Source organism: Pan troglodytes, chromosome 18, assembly GCF_028858775.2.
Source record: "Pan troglodytes isolate AG18354 chromosome 18, NHGRI_mPanTro3-v2.0_pri, whole genome shotgun sequence".
In the NCBI taxonomy this organism is placed as follows: Eukaryota; Metazoa; Chordata; class Mammalia; order Primates; family Hominidae; genus Pan; species Pan troglodytes.
This window is the reverse complement of record NC_072416.2, coordinates 6,749,769-6,766,254: the sequence shown is the minus strand read 5'-3', so window position 1 is coordinate 6,766,254 and position 16,486 is coordinate 6,749,769. Positions and strand designations below refer to the sequence as shown.

Here is a 16,486-nt window from a genome sequence, read left to right as displayed (position 1 = left end):
TGGTGGTAATCCCAGCTACACTGGAGGCTGAGGTAGGAGAATTGCTTGAACCCCGGGAGGCAAAGGTTGCAGTGATCCGAGATCGCACCATTGCACTCTAGTCTGGGTGACAAAGCGAGACTCCGTCTCAAAAAAGAAAAGATACGGATGGCATATCCTTGTACCTCCAGGGCCTGACACACAGTGCTGGCACCACAGCCCCAGTCCCCCGGGGTTGATGGCATGATTCACTCCCTGACCTGGAGACTGGGGAGGCTTGTCAGCTTATAGGTTTCCACAGCAGGCAATGTGGCCGAATTGCTTCCAGAAAAGTAGGGAGGTGAGTATGATCATTACTTGTGACTAAAAATCCGACATGACTAACTTACAAACACATAAGTTACCACAAATGATTTAGGGAGGAGGAAAGAAGTGCAGACAGGCAACCTTTCAGATCGTTTCAGGAAACCAGGAAGCGGGGAGCACAGCGTTGCAGCCAGCAAGGGAAGACGGAAGCTGTGAGTCCTGGCTCTGAGGGCCTCCCATCCAGCTGGGCTGATGGATGAGACAGGTACAGTCTGTGCTGGGCCATCGTGAGGCTTGCAGAGGGTAGTGCCAGGGTCACACAGGGCGTCATGGCCTCAGAATTCTGAGACCTGGTTTTCCATCTGAACTCATCACCCTTAGTGGGAGACCTAGGGTGCGTTTCTCTTCAATCCTGGGTTTCACTTCTCTAAACAAGGGACGATAGTATCTACCTCAGAGGGTTGTGGCAATGACCAAATGTGTCACAGGTGAAAATGTCCAGTAGTTTCTGGCATTTATGACGTGTTCGGTCAATGTTAGTTCACTATTATTATCCCATTTACTAAGCGAATGCATGTGACACACCATGCGTTTCTGAACCTCATATGTGAGAGTGCCTGGCATAGAATTGATGTTCATTAAAGGTTTATTTTTAAAATGTTTAGATAAACTTATTTTGAAATAGTTTTAGACTTGAAGAGTTGCAGAAATACTAGCGAGTTTCCCTATATCCTACATCCAGCTTCCCCTAATTTTTTTTTCCCCCAAGATGGAGTCTTGCTCTGTTGCCCAGGCTGGAGTGCAGTGGCACGATCTCGGTTCACTGCAAACTCCGTCTCCTGGATTCAAGTGATTCTTGTGCCTCAGCCTCCTGAGTAGCTGGGATTACAGGCGCACACCACCATGCCCAACTAATTTCTGTATTTTTAGTAGAGTCGGGGGTTTCACCATGCTGGCCAGGCTGGTCTTGAACTCCTAACCTCAGGTGGTCTGTCTGCCTCAGCCTCCCAAAGTGCTGGGATTACAGGTGTGAGCCACTGCACAGGGCCCAGCTTCCCCTAAAAATGTTAATGTCTTACCTAACCATAGTAAGAGGATCAGAACCAGGAAATTGCAGATCTTATGTGAATTTTGCCCGCTCTCCTGCTACTGTCCTTTCCTGTTCCATGTTCCCAACCAGCATCCCATGTTCCATTTAGTTGTTGTATCTATCCCCTTAGGGACAATTCCTAGATTGTGACAGTTTCTCAGTCTTTGTCTTTCATGACCCAAAGTGTCCAAGGACACTTTTGATGGGTACTGGTTAATCACTTTGTAGAACAGGTCTCAATCTGGGTTTGTCTGGTGTTTTCTTGCGATTGGATTGAGATTACACACTTCTGCAGGAATACCACCACAATATGTTACTTTTAGTTTTCTCCTCCTTTATTGTGGTAAAATACACTCAACATAACATTTACCATTTAAACCACTTTATTTTATTTTATTATTATTTTTTGAGATGGAGTTTCACTCTTGTTGCCCAGGCTGGAGTGCAATGGTGCGAACTCAGCTCACCACAACCTCCGCCTCCTGGGTTCAAGCAATTCTCCTGCCTCGGCCTCTCGAGTAGCTGGGATTACAGGCATGTGCCACCACGTCCGGCTAATTTTTGTATTTTTAGTAGAGATGGGGTTTCTCCGTGTTGGTCAGGCTGGTCTCGAACTCCCGACCTCAGGTGATCCGCCCACCTCGGCCTCCCAAAGTGCTGGGATTACAGGCGTGAGCCACCGCTCCCGGCCTAAACCACTTTAAAGTGTATGATTCAAGGGCAGTATGTAGATTCATCCTGTTGGATCATTTCTAGACTTTTTCATCATCCTAAAACGAAACCCCAAGCTGCTTATCTTCCTCCCCTAGCACCTGGCAACCTCCAATCTGTGTCGCCTCTACGGATTTGCCAATTCGAGACATTTCATCTGGATGGAATCATACGCTATGTGGCCTTTTGTGTTTAGCTTCTTTCACTAGCATAACGTTTCCCGGGTTCCTCCACACTGCAGCATGCATCGGTGCTCCATTCCTTTTTGTAGCCGAGTAATATTCCATTGCATGGACAGATCACATTTTACTTTTATTTTCTAATTCAACAGGGGCGCTGGGCCTGGGAGGCGAGGGAGGGGATGGAAGAGAGCCCCGTGACTGGCAGGAGGCACTGTGGAGTGTGGGGAGAAGGGGTCGGGATCTGCATGCTAGAGAGAATAGGATTTTATTTACACGTGGCAATGTTTATGGAGGCCAATGCACAACTGCCATTATAGGACGCGGACTCCTTTGAAAGTCTCATTTGTGTAAAAGGAAAAGCAATAGTTCATGAGGAGGATGAGAAGGGCTCAAGGACAGCAAGGTAAACTACCCCTGGGGCGGGGGAACGTGGTCGTCGGTGGGCCCAGCTTTGGAGGTTTGGCCCGCGAAGGTCGCCCCGTGAGCAGGTCCAGGGCAGGCCGAGTGCCCCGGGGCCCGCATTCATTGCTTACAGAGCAAGGGGAGCCTCCCGGGAGGGAAATCCAACGGTTGGAAACTTCGATTTATCCCAAAGGCGTGCCGAGTGGGAAGGCAACATTTTGATTTCTCAAACGTTGCGGCCAGCGGCTCCTTCCACGGCAGGCGCCTTCAGGTCTCTCCGCAGGGTCGGGACCCCGGGCGGCGCGCGGCCTCTGGGGCGCCGAGAGAGGCCGGGCCCACAGCGCCCGGAGCGCGGACAGTGGCCACAGCCCGCCGCCTAGAAGCGGCGCCGCCCGGGGCGGAGGGCGGAGCCGAGTGCGCGCCCCGCCCCGCCCCGCCCCGCAGCCCCAGCCCCAGCCTAGCGCGCGCACCAAGGCGGGGCGGCGCGCGGCCCGTGCGCGTGTCCGGGGCCAGGAGGCGGCGGCGGCGTGCGCGGGCCGCGCGTGCGCGCTGCGGCTGGGCGAGGGGCGGCGCGGGCGCGCGTCTGTCAGTGACAGCGGGCGGGGCGGGGGCCGGAGATGGTGGCGGCGGCAGCTCTTCCGACATGAGGCAGCGGCCGCGGGGGACACGGCGGCGGGCGCGGCGGCGGCCGCATCTCTAGCTCGGGGAGGCGGCCCCCGGCGTGGGCGCGGGCGGGCGGGCGTCCCGGCCGGCGTCGCGGGAGCCCGGCTCTGCGGCAGCGTCTGCACCGCCGCCCGGTGAGGGGCCCGCGTCCGTGGTTCCACGCGCTCGGTCCCGGGACAGCTGCGGCCGCGGCGGGAGCGGCGGCGCACTCGGGGGGAAGCAGGCCCCGCTAGACGGGCCGCGCCGACGGGCTCCGCACTCGCAGCCCGGGGCGCCCCCACCCCCAGCGCCCGCCGCCGCGGGCAGGGCCGGCCCGGAGCGCGGGGGGCGGCCGGGGAGCGCGGGCCGGGGGCGCCCGCCGAAGCTCGCTGCTCCGGGTCGGGGTCGGGGTCGGGGCCGGGGCCGGCCGCGCGCCGCCTTTGACGCATCGGAGCGCGGCTCCTGCAGGATGGAGGGCTCCGCGCCGCCAGCGGAGTTGTTTGTGCGCAGGCGGCTCGCGGGGCTGGGAGCGCTCAAGGTCTGAACTTCCCTCCGGAGCCGCAGCTGGAGGAGGCGAGCGCGCGAGGAGGAGAAGCCGCGCGGCGCGGAGGCCACCCTCGGGGCGAGAGGCGCGGAAGGCGAGCGAGCAAAGCGGTCCCGGAGCCACGCGGCCACGCGGCGGGGACCCCCGGGCGTTCTAGGTCCGTCCCGAGCGGTTCTCGTGCGCCTCGAAGGTGGGGGCGGTGGGGGCGGTGGGAGCACCGCTGAGCCGGGAACCACAGGAACAGATGGTGCCTGTCCAGGTCGCGTGCTGGAGCCGCCCCTTAGGACAGGAGCAGGTCCCGGGCCTCTAGGCGTGCGTGCCTAGGTGGGAGCGCCGCTAACTCTCCCCGTTTTGCTGGCAGGTACTGGTGACCCCGGCCGGGGCAGGCCCCGGGACTCGACAACATGGCTTCCCCGCCCCACCAGCAGCTGCTGCATCACCACAGCACCGAGGTGAGCTGCGACTCCAGCGGGGACAGCAACAGCGTGCGCGTCAAGATCAACCCCAAGCAGCTGTCCTCCAACAGCCACCCCAAGCACTGCAAATACAGCATCTCCTCTAGCTGCAGCAGCTCTGGGGACTCCGGGGGCGTCCCCCGGCGAGTGGGCGGCGGAGGCCGGCTGCGCAGGCAGAAGAAGCTGCCCCAGCTGTTCGAGAGGGCCTCCAGCCGCTGGTGGGACCCCAAGTTCGACTCGGTGAACCTGGAGGAGGCCTGCCTGGAGCGCTGCTTCCCGCAGACCCAGCGCCGGTTCCGATATGCGCTCTTCTACATCGGCTTCGCCTGCCTTCTGTGGAGCATCTATTTTGCGGTCCACATGAGATCCAGACTGATCGTCATGGTCGCCCCCGCGCTGTGCTTCCTCCTGGTGTGTGTGGGCTTCTTTCTGTTTACCTTCACCAAGCTGTACGCCCGGCATTACGCGTGGACCTCGCTGGCTCTCACCCTGCTGGTGTTCGCCCTGACCCTGGCTGCGCAGTTCCAGGTCTTGACGCCTGTCTCAGGACGCGGCGACAGCTCCAACCTTACGGCCACAGCCCGGCCCACAGATACTTGCTTATCTCAAGTGGGGAGCTTCTCCATGTGCATCGAAGTGCTCTTTTTGCTCTATACCGTCATGCACTTACCTTTGTACCTGAGCTTGTGTCTGGGGGTGGCCTACTCTGTCCTTTTCGAGACCTTTGGCTACCATTTCCGGGATGAAGCCTGCTTCCCCTCGCCCGGAGCCGGGGCCCTGCACTGGGAGCTGCTGAGCAGGGCGCTGCTCCACGGCTGCATCCACGCCATCGGGGTCCACCTGTTCGTCATGTCCCAGGTGAGGTCCAGGAGCACCTTCCTCAAGGTGGGGCAATCCATTATGCACGGGAAGGACCTGGAAGTGGAAAAAGCCCTCAAAGAGAGGATGATTCATTCCGTGATGCCAAGAATCATAGCCGATGACTTAATGAAGCAGGGAGATGAGGAGAGTGAGAATTCTGTCAAGAGGCATGCCACCTCGAGCCCCAAGAACAGGAAGAAAAAGTCTTCCATCCAAAAAGCTCCTATAGCCTTCCGCCCTTTTAAGATGCAGCAGATCGAAGAAGTCAGTATTTTATTTGCAGATATCGTGGGCTTCACCAAGATGAGTGCCAACAAGTCTGCCCACGCCCTGGTGGGTCTCCTGAACGATCTGTTCGGTCGCTTCGACCGCCTGTGTGAGGAGACCAAGTGTGAGAAAATCAGCACTCTGGGAGACTGTTACTACTGCGTGGCTGGCTGTCCCGAGCCCCGGGCCGACCATGCCTACTGCTGCATCGAGATGGGCCTGGGCATGATCAAGGCCATCGAGCAGTTCTGCCAGGAGAAGAAGGAGATGGTGAACATGAGAGTCGGGGTGCACACGGGCACCGTCCTTTGCGGCATCCTGGGCATGAGGAGGTTTAAATTTGACGTGTGGTCCAACGATGTGAACCTGGCCAATCTCATGGAGCAGCTGGGAGTGGCCGGCAAAGTTCACATTTCTGAGGCCACCGCAAAATACTTAGATGACCGGTACGAAATGGAAGATGGGAAAGTTATTGAACGGCTGGGCCAGAGCGTGGTTGCTGACCAGTTGAAAGGTATGTGCACTGCTTTACCTCGGCATCCCCCCTCCCTGATCCTGATTGTATTAAATTAAAAAAAAAAAAAACTTCCAGCCTCAGTGTCTGCAGACAGCTCAGGTATCTCAGAATGCCTTACCATGGGGGGATCTCAGGGTCAGTGTGACTTTTCTTTCAGCGGGTCAAATATCACAGATCTGTTCACACTGCAGAAAGGGACGCTGTGCAGAGATGACCTAGACGCGACCTTTAGAAGGAAGGAGAACTTTGAACGTGCATAACCACTGGTTGGCTGAAATGTGGGGGCACGTCCGGTGAATGTAAGGGTATGGAGCCCTTCAGCATTCAGCACTGTTTAGCACTTAAGGAAATTGCCTTTGCATTCATTTGGTCACCCTGAAGTCCCATCCAAATGTTTCTCTCTGCCCTTTTTGCGAAAACGTGGAGAATAAAACCTTTCTCCTCTCTAGGCCTCACTTTGCTTATCCTCAAAATAGGGATAGGAAGTCGGCGCAGTCCTGCAGGTCTCTGGAGAATTAGACGGAGTTACTTACCTCTGAGTACACACTGTCTTTTATCTAGGTCTTTTTTTTTTTAAAGTTTGCATTTTCAGCTTTCAGCCATCATTTGTTTAAGGATATTTTATTATCATAGTATTTGCCTTAAGTGAAGAGCTTCATATTGAGCTTCTCCAGCCACCAGGTGATTTGGAAGGGAGAAACGTACCTGCAGGAGAGCTGGTATTCCCCTCCCTCATCCTCTCAGGTTTGGATCTGGTGCCTGGTCCCTGGTTTGAAGCTCCTTACTGCTATTCTTGATGTTTTTACTGGGCTGCTTGTTTTTTCTAATATAGGACAAAAGTCTTTGAGATCTGGAAAATGATGTTAAAATAAGTAGGACGAAAAAGAAAGATTTTGAGTAATCTGCTACATTTCTTCCCCCACTTCCTCCTTTTTAAACAGTCCTTATGTTTTACTAAAATCTTCAGGATTGAGGGGAACATCTGTTGTGGAAGTATGTAGAGAAAATAACACTGATTTTTTTATAAGCCTGCTTTTGTGAAGCTGTATTGTATTTTGTGGTCCCCACACACTGCATACTTAAACAGTTAAAAGCCTCAGGAAAGGGAATCCTCGGAAGAAGTAATTAATAGTTCCAATCAGAGATGGCAGAAGTAATAGTTTCAATCAGAGACGGCAGAAGTAATAGTGTCAGTCAGAGACGTCCAGTGGTTGAGGCAGGGCCTGCATAGGTCGTTGGTGTGAGATCATCCTGTGTGTCCAGTTGGCATTCTCTTTCTCTGGCTTGTGATCTGAGCTCCTGTATCTTTTATGTATTTGTTCTCTGGCAAGGGAACATCATCTTTCTTCTGATTTTTCTTTATTTTACTAACTTTGCTGTTGAAGATTTTATGGATGTAGACGAAAGCTGTTTTCACCCGAGAATTCCCCTAACCTAGAGCACTTTAAGGACTATGTTGACGAGGTCAGAAACTACACTTTCTGTTCACTTGAAAGATGCTGCCGTGACGAGTGTCTTTCCGTTTAGGGCGGTGGCACTCGCTCTTGAGTCTGAAGGTGTCAGTGGACGGGGCTGTGGGTGTAACCCCCTGCTTGCCACCTTGGCATTTTTAGGGCCTAGGTGTTGCGAGCTCTGTCCTTGGAGACTGTGGGACAGTGGAGCTGGGCGGCAGTACGTTGAATTAAATATGTTGGCCCACAGGACAATGAGAACGTTTTGTAAGCTGTGCTTTGTATGCTGTATTACTCGAATTTCAGAAATGAAAAGGGTGTAATTATTAAATATGTTTGGAAATTGCCAAGTCATTGAATACCTATTTTGTGAATTTATGAGTAGTTTTATTTTTAAGTTTGTAGATCAGGGGTCTCAGACACAGAGCCAAAAAAAAAAAAATGCTAGAGTGGGTTTGTGTTTTTTTTTTTTAAACCTCAAATAGTGTAAATTTGGTAAATTAACTTTTCTTGTCATTTGTGTACATTGTATATTTATAAAAGTTTTAGTACTGTAGGGAGTAGGGAAGATAGAAGGCTTAGCTTAGCTGCTGATTTTTTAAAAGTGATATTCTTTCCTTTAGCTCTTTCTCTGAGACCACGATTTTGTTTTCTTGAGCTCATTTTACAAACCTTTGTGGATAGGACTCCAGGAATAGAGTATGTCTACACAACTTCCTGGCCCTTTTGGAAACTGTCCTTACAAAGCGAAATTGAGATGACAGCACGGTTTGTAGAAGACCCTTTCACACACATAGTTAAGCTTATCTACATGTAAGATCGATTTTAGCCTCTGCCTTTGGGCTGGTGGCAGATGTTTTCTCTATACAATATTGGGTATTACGGGAGGCTGAGGCAGGAGAATTGTTTGAACCCGGGAGGAGAAGGTTGTAGTGAGCCGAGGCTGCGCCACTGCACACCAGCCTGGGCGACAGAGCAACTCTGTCTTAAAAAACAACAACAACAAAAACAAAAAAACCCCCCAATACTGGGTGTATTAGCCTTTCCCTCTTACCCCCTTTTCTGATCCCAGGGTTAAAAAGCAGCCAGTAGCGGCCCTGCAGGAATGGGCATCCATAGGATGAGAAGGGGCTTCTAGAACTAGCCTGGGAGCACAGAAGGAAGCTCCTCTCATTCAAATTTATCTGAACAGGCTTTGCAGAAGGGTAGTTTCATGATTTCTGCACATTCCCTCACTCTGAAATCTGTGTCGTGCCCCTGGCACTGACTGTGCACCTGGCACTGTGGATGTGGAGCGGGATCCGTGATCGTGGAGCAGGATCCGTGATCGTGAGGTAGGAGGTGGGACTCGACTCCAGAGGCGGGGTTCAGATGCCAGACCGAATTGAGGACTAGCTGATACAGGGATGGGGCAGAAGCAGCGTTCTGCAAGGCACGCCCACCAGTGTGCCTTGTTAGTTTACTGTCGCCATGGCCACACCCGGAGTTACTGCCTCTTTCTATGGCCGTGACCTGACAACCCAAAAGCCACCACCCTTTTCCTAGAAATGTCTGCCTAAGCCTACCTTTACTCTACAGGAAATTAAAAGTAGGTATAAGGTAAGGCCGGGTGCAGTGGCTCATGCCTGTAATCCCAGCACTTTGGGAGGCCAAGGCGGGTGGATCACCTGTGGTCATGAGTTGGAGACCAGTGTGGCCAATATAGTGAAACCCCGTCTCTACTAAAAATACAAAAATTAGCCTGGTGTGGTGGTGCGCGCCTGTAATCCCAGGTGCTGGGGAGGCTGAGGCAGAAGAATCGCTTGAACCCAGGAGGTGGAGGTTGCAGTGAGCTGTGATCATGTCCACTGCACTCCAGCCTGGGTGACAGCCTAGGCGAGACTGCGTCTCAAAAAAAAAAAAAAAAAAAAAGTAGGTATAAGTATGATTGCAAAACTGCCCTGAGCTGCTACTTTCCGCCTTTGGGAAAGCCCAGCTCTGCAGGAGCAGTCATGGAGCCGTATAACACTGCCTGCCTCTTCAATAAAGGTGTTTTCTTTCCTGCCACCGGCTCACCCTTGAATTATTTCCTGGGCAAAGCCAAGAACCCTCTTGGGCTCGGCCCCACTTTGGGGCGCGCCTGACCTGCGTTAATAGTTCCCAACCTCCGTGAGCTCACAGTTAAAAATGTTGTGGAGTATGTTCGGGAGTGGGGAGCGCTTTAGAGGGGGCTCCTGCTGGAGCTGGGTCCTGAGATCAGGCTGTGGCTCTCCAGGTGGACAGAAGAGCACCAGGGCAGAGCGGAGAGGTGGGTATGGCTGGGCCCTGTGCTTCTCTGTGGGGGCGGGCGATTGTTAGTTGTTCATCAGGACAAGGAAGGCCATGGGTAGCGTGGGAAGGAGTTTGCATTTGACCCCATAGGTGTCAGGGAACCGCTCAACAGGGGGCTTAGGTGATCTGACTTGCAGTTTTAGAAAGTTCACTCTTTCAGAGCTAGTGAGTGTGGGTTGGAAAGAGATTAATGAGGTGTGGAGTAAATCCCAGGTAGGGGTGATGGTGGCCCAATCCAAAGTTACAGTAGCAGTGATGGAGGTGATGGGATCTGAGTGGCATTAGGAAGAGCAGCTTGATGGGACTGCAAGCCAGATTTAAACAAACGACTGGCAGGAGGGGAAGGGCTTGACCATGTGAATGGGAAATGGCATTTTAAGTTTCTGGAAGTGACATGGCGACAATGTGGAGTCAGGAATGGGTGAGGGGCCTTTGAAGTTGCTATGGTATGAATGGAGAATGCAGGATGGACTTGCAGAGTACAGAGGCCCGGAACCCCTGGCTTGCTTACTCATTCAGCAAATCATTTACTCCGTGCCAGGCACGGTTCTGGGTTCTGGCAATACAGCCGTAAACAAAACAGACAAAAATTCCTGCTCTTGTAATAGGGGACAAGAATTTTTAAGTCAATAATATAGGAGGATCGCTGGAGCCCACGAAGTCGAGGCTGCAGAGAGCCGTGATTGCACCACTGCATTCCAGCCTGGGCGACAGAGTGAGACCCTGTCTCTAAGAAACAAAAACCAGGCCTTCAAATAGGGGAGATCTAATAGAGGGGACAACAGGGGAGTCAAACCATAAATAAGTAAAATAGAAAAAGTGTTTTGTGAACAAACATAAAGCAGGAAGGGGATACAGAAGATGGGGTGTACGAGTGTGAGAAATCTTATCTAGGGTGGCCAGTCACTGGGAGAAGGTTGCAGGAATTTTTAGCATACTGCTAGGATTTTGGAAATAATCTAAAAAGTGAGGGGCCGGGCATGGTGGCTCATGCCTGTAATCTCAACACTTTGGGAGGCTGAGGTAGGCGGATCACCTGAGGTCAGGAGTTTGAGACCAGCCTGGCCAACATGGTGAAACCCCATATTTACTAAAAATACAAAAATTAACCAGGTGTGGTGGCAGGTACCTGTAATCCCAGCTACTCGGGACGCTGAGGCAGGAGAATTGCTTGAACCTGGGAGACGGAGGTTGCAGTGAGCCAAGATTGCACCATTGCACTCCAGCCTGGGTGACAAGAGTGAGACCCTGTCTCAAAAAAAAAAAAAAAAAAAGTGTGAGGGGCAGTTATTAAAGATATGGAGAAATGGGCGGGGCGTGGTGGCTCATGCCTGTAATCCCAGCACTTTGGGAGACCGAGGTGGGCAGATCAGGAGGTCAGGAGTTTGAGACCAGCCTGACCAACATGGTGAAACCCTGTCTCTACTGAAAATGCAAAAATTGGCTGGGTGTGGTCGCGGGCGCCTTTAGTCCCAGCCACTTGGGAAGCTGAGGCAGGAGAATCGTTCGAACCCGGGAGGTGGAGTTTGCAGTGAGCCGAGATCGTGCCATTGCACTCCAGCCTGGGCGATAGGGCGAGACTTTGTCGCCAAAAAAAAAAAAAAAAAAATGAAGAAACGGTCTGATTAAGGTGAGGGACCTTCCACAGCATTTGGGATGAAACCGCCAGGCCTGAGGGAACCGTGGCTGTTGTATTCTGCCTTGGGCCACAAGCAAAAAATGGTGAGACGTGTTATCTCGAGCTGTTGGCTTTTCCTGTCATAGATACAGGGTCACAAAGACAGAAAGTGAAACTGTTAGAAAATATCTACAGGCATCTTCTTTTCCCGTGTAAATATTAGGAAGACAGAATGAAGATGCTCCTCCGCTCTCATCCACACCCATGGTCATATCTCTGAAGAGGGGAATACCAGGGAGTGATCACATTGTCAGATGCAGAAATTAAAAAAGCTTTTTTCCCCAGCCAAACTTTATGCTTGTGGAGCAACTCGGGGAGGAGACCCGCTGGTATGCATTTGGGCAGATTGTCACCTGTTGGCCACCTCTGTGATCGAGACCTTTGCCTTAGAGGAGTTCCTATGTAGACCCTGTCTGGTGGGCCGACAGACCGACAGTGGACGGAGGCATTCTGTATGCGTTAGCCTCTGCAAACAAACACCTGTCTCATGCCGGAAATCTGGGCGCCCCATTAACCCTGAGCACGGGCCTGCCAGCTGACAGAACCCTAGCCAGGTGTTGGTTTGGGGTTCAGTTGCATGCTCAGGTCTTCCCCTTCCTTCCCCCGTTAGCTTGTCCCCACCTAAGCCTGCAGCCCTTGCCACTGGGATGCTAACCTGTTAGCAGAGCCCAGTCTCCTTGCTTGGAAATTGTGTGTTGACTTGCACTGCATTTTTTTTTTTTTTTTTTTTTTTTTTTTGAGACAGAGTCTGGCTGTGTCACCCAGGCTGGGATGCTGTGGCGCGATCTCAGCTTACTGCAACCTCTGCCTCCCGGGTTCAAGCGGTACTCCTGCCTCAGCCTCCCAAATAGCTGGGATTACAGGTGTGCGCCACCACGCCTGGCTAATTTTTGTATTTTTAGTAGAGATGGGGTTTCACCATGTAGGCCAGGCTGGTCTTGAACTCCTGACCTCAGGTGATCCACCCGCCTCAGCCTCCCAAAGGGCTGGGATTACAGGTGTGAGCCACCACGCCCAGCCTTGACCTGCATTCTTGAGCAGGATCTCTTATGCACGTGGAAATACAGCCTCTCAGATAGCAAATGGCAGAGATGAGATGAGGCACACAGTTCCCCTCCACAGCTGGGGTGGGAGACAGAAAACAGCAGTAGAGTCGACACTCAAGCTGCCCCCAGTGACCATTTGTTCAGGCTCTTTGAGACCTGGCTTACAGTGACAAGGACACAGCTGTTAATTCTGAAGACAAGCTTTCGAGTAGAAGTAACCTCTGGTAAAGCAGGAGAAGGTTAAGGTTTGCTGAATTGCCAATGGGATGAAGAAGGAAGGGAAGGCTGTCTTTTCAGGTAGAAGGCCTAAGGAAGGGAAACATGGAGAAGGAACAATTAGAGCAAGTCAAGAAGTTTCAAGATTTTTGTCTTCTGGCCAGCTTGGTTAGATAGTAATTATGTTTCTGCATATTGGTCAGCGTTGCCTATGTACTTTGCTGTGGAATAGTAATCTTGGAAAAAAACAAACCAACCAACCCACATTAATCTGTCCATGTCTGGGCACAGAGTGTGCAGAAGCCTGCGTGGGCCGTAAGTCTCGTCTTTGTCTTGGTTGGTGATTTTAGTATTGGTGTTTTTGCTGGAATTCCGAAACTGTAAGAGTGTAATCATTCACCATTAGAATTCTGCAGGTCCCCTCCTGACTCTGGACTAGCTGAGCCTAGGGGCCTGTCATCCGTCTGGCCCTGGGCGTATCATTTGTACCTTGCCTGTGACACACCTCAAGACCTTTTCCAACAGGAACTAGCATCGCTGGAGGGAATTTTGTGAAGAGATGAGAGTTTTTGAAACAGGAAGGGAACTGGCAAGGGAAGTGGCCAGGCACCGGTGCTGCCACGGAACAGAAGGGAAGGGACTGGGCTGCATCAGAGGGTGGATGTGGGGCCGCCACCCGTGGGTGTGGGCCAAGGGTAGGGTGGTGCTCCCCTGGGAAGACTGCAGACGGCAGTGATATTCTTGTAGTCTTGTGGATGTACCCAGTGAAACACACCAGCCAAGCCAACCCATGGCTAAATTTTAGTCAACTTCAGCGAAGAAGACTGCCCCTTGTAAAACTTGTCTGCTCTTGGAAATCAGGTTTTTTGTCTCATTTTCCCCAGCCTTTGCTAGCATTGCACTTGTAAAAAATTCCTGGCATCCTTTCTGCGGAGTTAAGTGGGAAGGCTCAATGTTCTGGGATAGGTGGGAACATCAAACCCGCTAGAGGCTGCTGGTGGCAGTGGAGGCAGAATGAGTTGTAGCAGTAGTGGTGGCAGGAGTGTGACCTAGAGGGCAGAAGCTGGGAAACAGGGTGAAATGCTGGGCCTCGACAGTCAGGGATAGCTGCACCTAGCTTATATGCCTTCCTCTAATCCAGTAGAAATTGTTGTTTCTGTAGGTTTTTTTTCTTTTCTTTTTGAGACAGGGTCTTGCTCTGTTGCCCAGGCTGGAGTACAGTGTGCAGTCACAGTTCACTGCAGCCTCGACCTCCTGCACTCAGATGATCCTTCCATGTCAGCCTCTTGAGTAGCTAGGACACAGGCGCATGCCACCACACCCAACTAACTTTTATTTTTTTGAGACGGAGTCTCACTCTTGCCCAGGCTGGAGAGCAGTGGTGTGATGTTAACTTACTGCAACCTCTGCCTCCTGGGTGCAAGGAATTCTCGTGTCTCAGTCTCCCCTGTGGCTGGGATTACAGATGCATGCCACCATGCCCGGCCAATTTTTTTTTTTTTTGTATTTTTAGTAGAAATGGTGTTTGACCATGTTGGCCAGGCTGGTGTCAAAATCTTGACCTCAAGTGATCTGCCCGCCTCAGCCTCTCAAAGTGCTGGGATTATAGGTGTGAGCCACCATGCCGGGCCTAATTTTAAAAATTATTTGTAGAGATGACGTCTCCCTATGTTGCCCAGGCTTATGTGCATTATTTATATAGGTTGTCTATTGATATTTACAGTATTAGAAATTGAAACAAACTGAGAAGCTTAAAAATCTTTTCTAAATTTATTTCAAAATAATAATTCATTTCACCCATTGCATGTTAATATAAGTAACATTTTTATAAAAGTAACTATATTTTGTAAAATGAAAAAATTTGATGAGAAGGGTGGCACTGCCATACCTTTTTGCAAATCTCTTTAATGTCTGGATTAATAAATGGTTGAAGTTTTTTTTTTTTTTTTTTGTGGATTTTTTCCCTCTTGTTGCCCACATTGGAGTGCAGTGGCACGATCTCGGCTTACTGCAACCTCTGCCTCCTGGGTTCAAGCGATTCTCCTGCCTCAGCCTCTCGAGTAGCTGGGATTACAGGCACGCACCACCACGCCCGGCTAATTTTTTGTATTTTTAGTAGAAACGGGGTTTCAGCATGTTAGCCACCGCGCCCGACCCACGGCTGAAGTTTTTTAAGTGATAAAATGTACACAACAGAAATCTACCATGTTAAAACACTTTTAAGTGTGTTCGCTGAATTTTCTTAACTGCTTTGGCATTCAATTTGTTGCAATATGTTGAAAAATGTGTAGAAAATCTGGCTTTAGTTGGAAGAGCATTTTCATAGCCTTTTTATGTGATTCTGGATATTTTTCTTTGATTCTGTAGAAACATTCAACAAGTGAGTAGTAGTTTCTTTTTCTTTTTCTGAGATGGGGTCCTACTCTGTCACCCAGGCTGGAGTGCAGTGGTGCTGCCATAGCTCACTGCAGCCTTGACCTCCTGGGCTCAAGTGATCCTTCTGCCTTGGCCTACCAAGTAGCTGGGACTACAGGCATGCACCACCACACCCTGCTGATTTTTTATTTTGAGTGGTAGTTTCTTAAATGTTAGTTGCAATATGGAATCTGAAATTTTATTATCTTTTTTTGTACACTATTCTATTAAACGCTGTTGGGTTTTTACCCAGGTGTGATTTTATAACGTCATGCACTAGTCATTTGGAAAATATTGGTCTCTTGAATGACGCAGCTCTTCCACATGTTGACGTCAGTAAAGTCTAATAGTCTGAAGATGTTGAGTTCATCACAGTGGCTGATGTAAGTTTTCCAAAACTCTACTTGAAAACTGGAATTTTTTATCATTGGCAGCAAATACTGTCAGTTATTTTCTTTGAAGCGACAGACTCGTTCATATTCCCCGGAATGGTCTGTCTGTACTCAAGCCTGAACGACCGTAGTTTGTCTGTAGGTCACGTGTAAATGATATGCTACCAAAAAGGTGGCCAGTTCAGCTTGCAATCCAAACAGCTGCACAGCTGCTTTTCTCCAGGACCGCTGTGCTTTGATGGGCAGCAGCGTCGTCGTAGGCTTGCTTCTCATTTCATCACTCAGACTATTCAGAAGACACCTACTCAAGCTTGCGATTTAACCAATCATTCATGTTGACAGCTTCATCTGGGACATTCTTTTTTTTCTTTTTTCTGTTTTTGAGACAGAATCTCGCTCTGTCGCCCGGGCTGGAGTGCAGTGGTGTGATCTTGGCTCACTGCAACCTCCGCCTCCTGGGTTCAAGTGATTCTCCTGCCTCAGCCTCCCAAGTAGCTGGGATTTACAGATGTGTGCCACCACGCCCGGCTAATTTTTGTCTTTACGGTAGAGACGGGGTTTCGCCATATTGGCCGGGCTGGTCTTGAACTCCTGACCTCAGGTGATCTCCCTACCTCGGCCTCACAAAATGCTGGGATTACAGGCATGAGCCACTATGCCCGGCCCATCAGGGACATTCTTAAGTGAAGCTGTCTGCCTTTCCTTTCGTAAGTGTGGGGTAGTGAAGGACAAGCTGAGGGCTAGTGCAGTTTGGTTTCCCTGCATCGGGACCTGCTCAGGCAGTAGCAGTTTCACCCATGGCTTCTTCTGCACTGTCACGGCAAATGTCAACACTGAAGAAGGCAAATGCTGTCTCACTGTCATTGTGCAAATAGTTTAGACTCCACAGATGCCTTGCAAAGGCCTCAAGGACCTCTAGGGATCTGCGGACCACACTTTGAGTACTGCTTCGCTAGCTGGGCTGCAAGACGGGAAGACTGAGGGTTTTGTATGTGCCACCCAAACACGCATTCTCATGTGTG

At 51.0% G+C, this 16,486-nt stretch overlaps 1 protein-coding gene across 2 annotated transcripts in view; it reads left to right on the top strand.

Moving 5' to 3' along the window:
* Positions 1-3,879: 3,879 nt before the first annotated feature.
* ADCY9 (adenylate cyclase 9) overlaps positions 3,880-16,486 on the top strand; it is a 151,278-nt gene continuing 138,671 nt past the window's right edge. For both annotated transcript variants that reach the window (XM_016929306.4, XM_016929305.4), the window contains exons 1-2: positions 3,880-4,013; positions 4,218-5,953. In XM_016929306.4, coding sequence (XP_016784795.2) covers positions 4,261-5,953 — 1,693 coding nt within the window. In that variant the 5' untranslated portion in view covers positions 3,880-4,013; positions 4,218-4,260. The remainder of the gene's footprint in view (positions 4,014-4,217; positions 5,954-16,486) is intronic.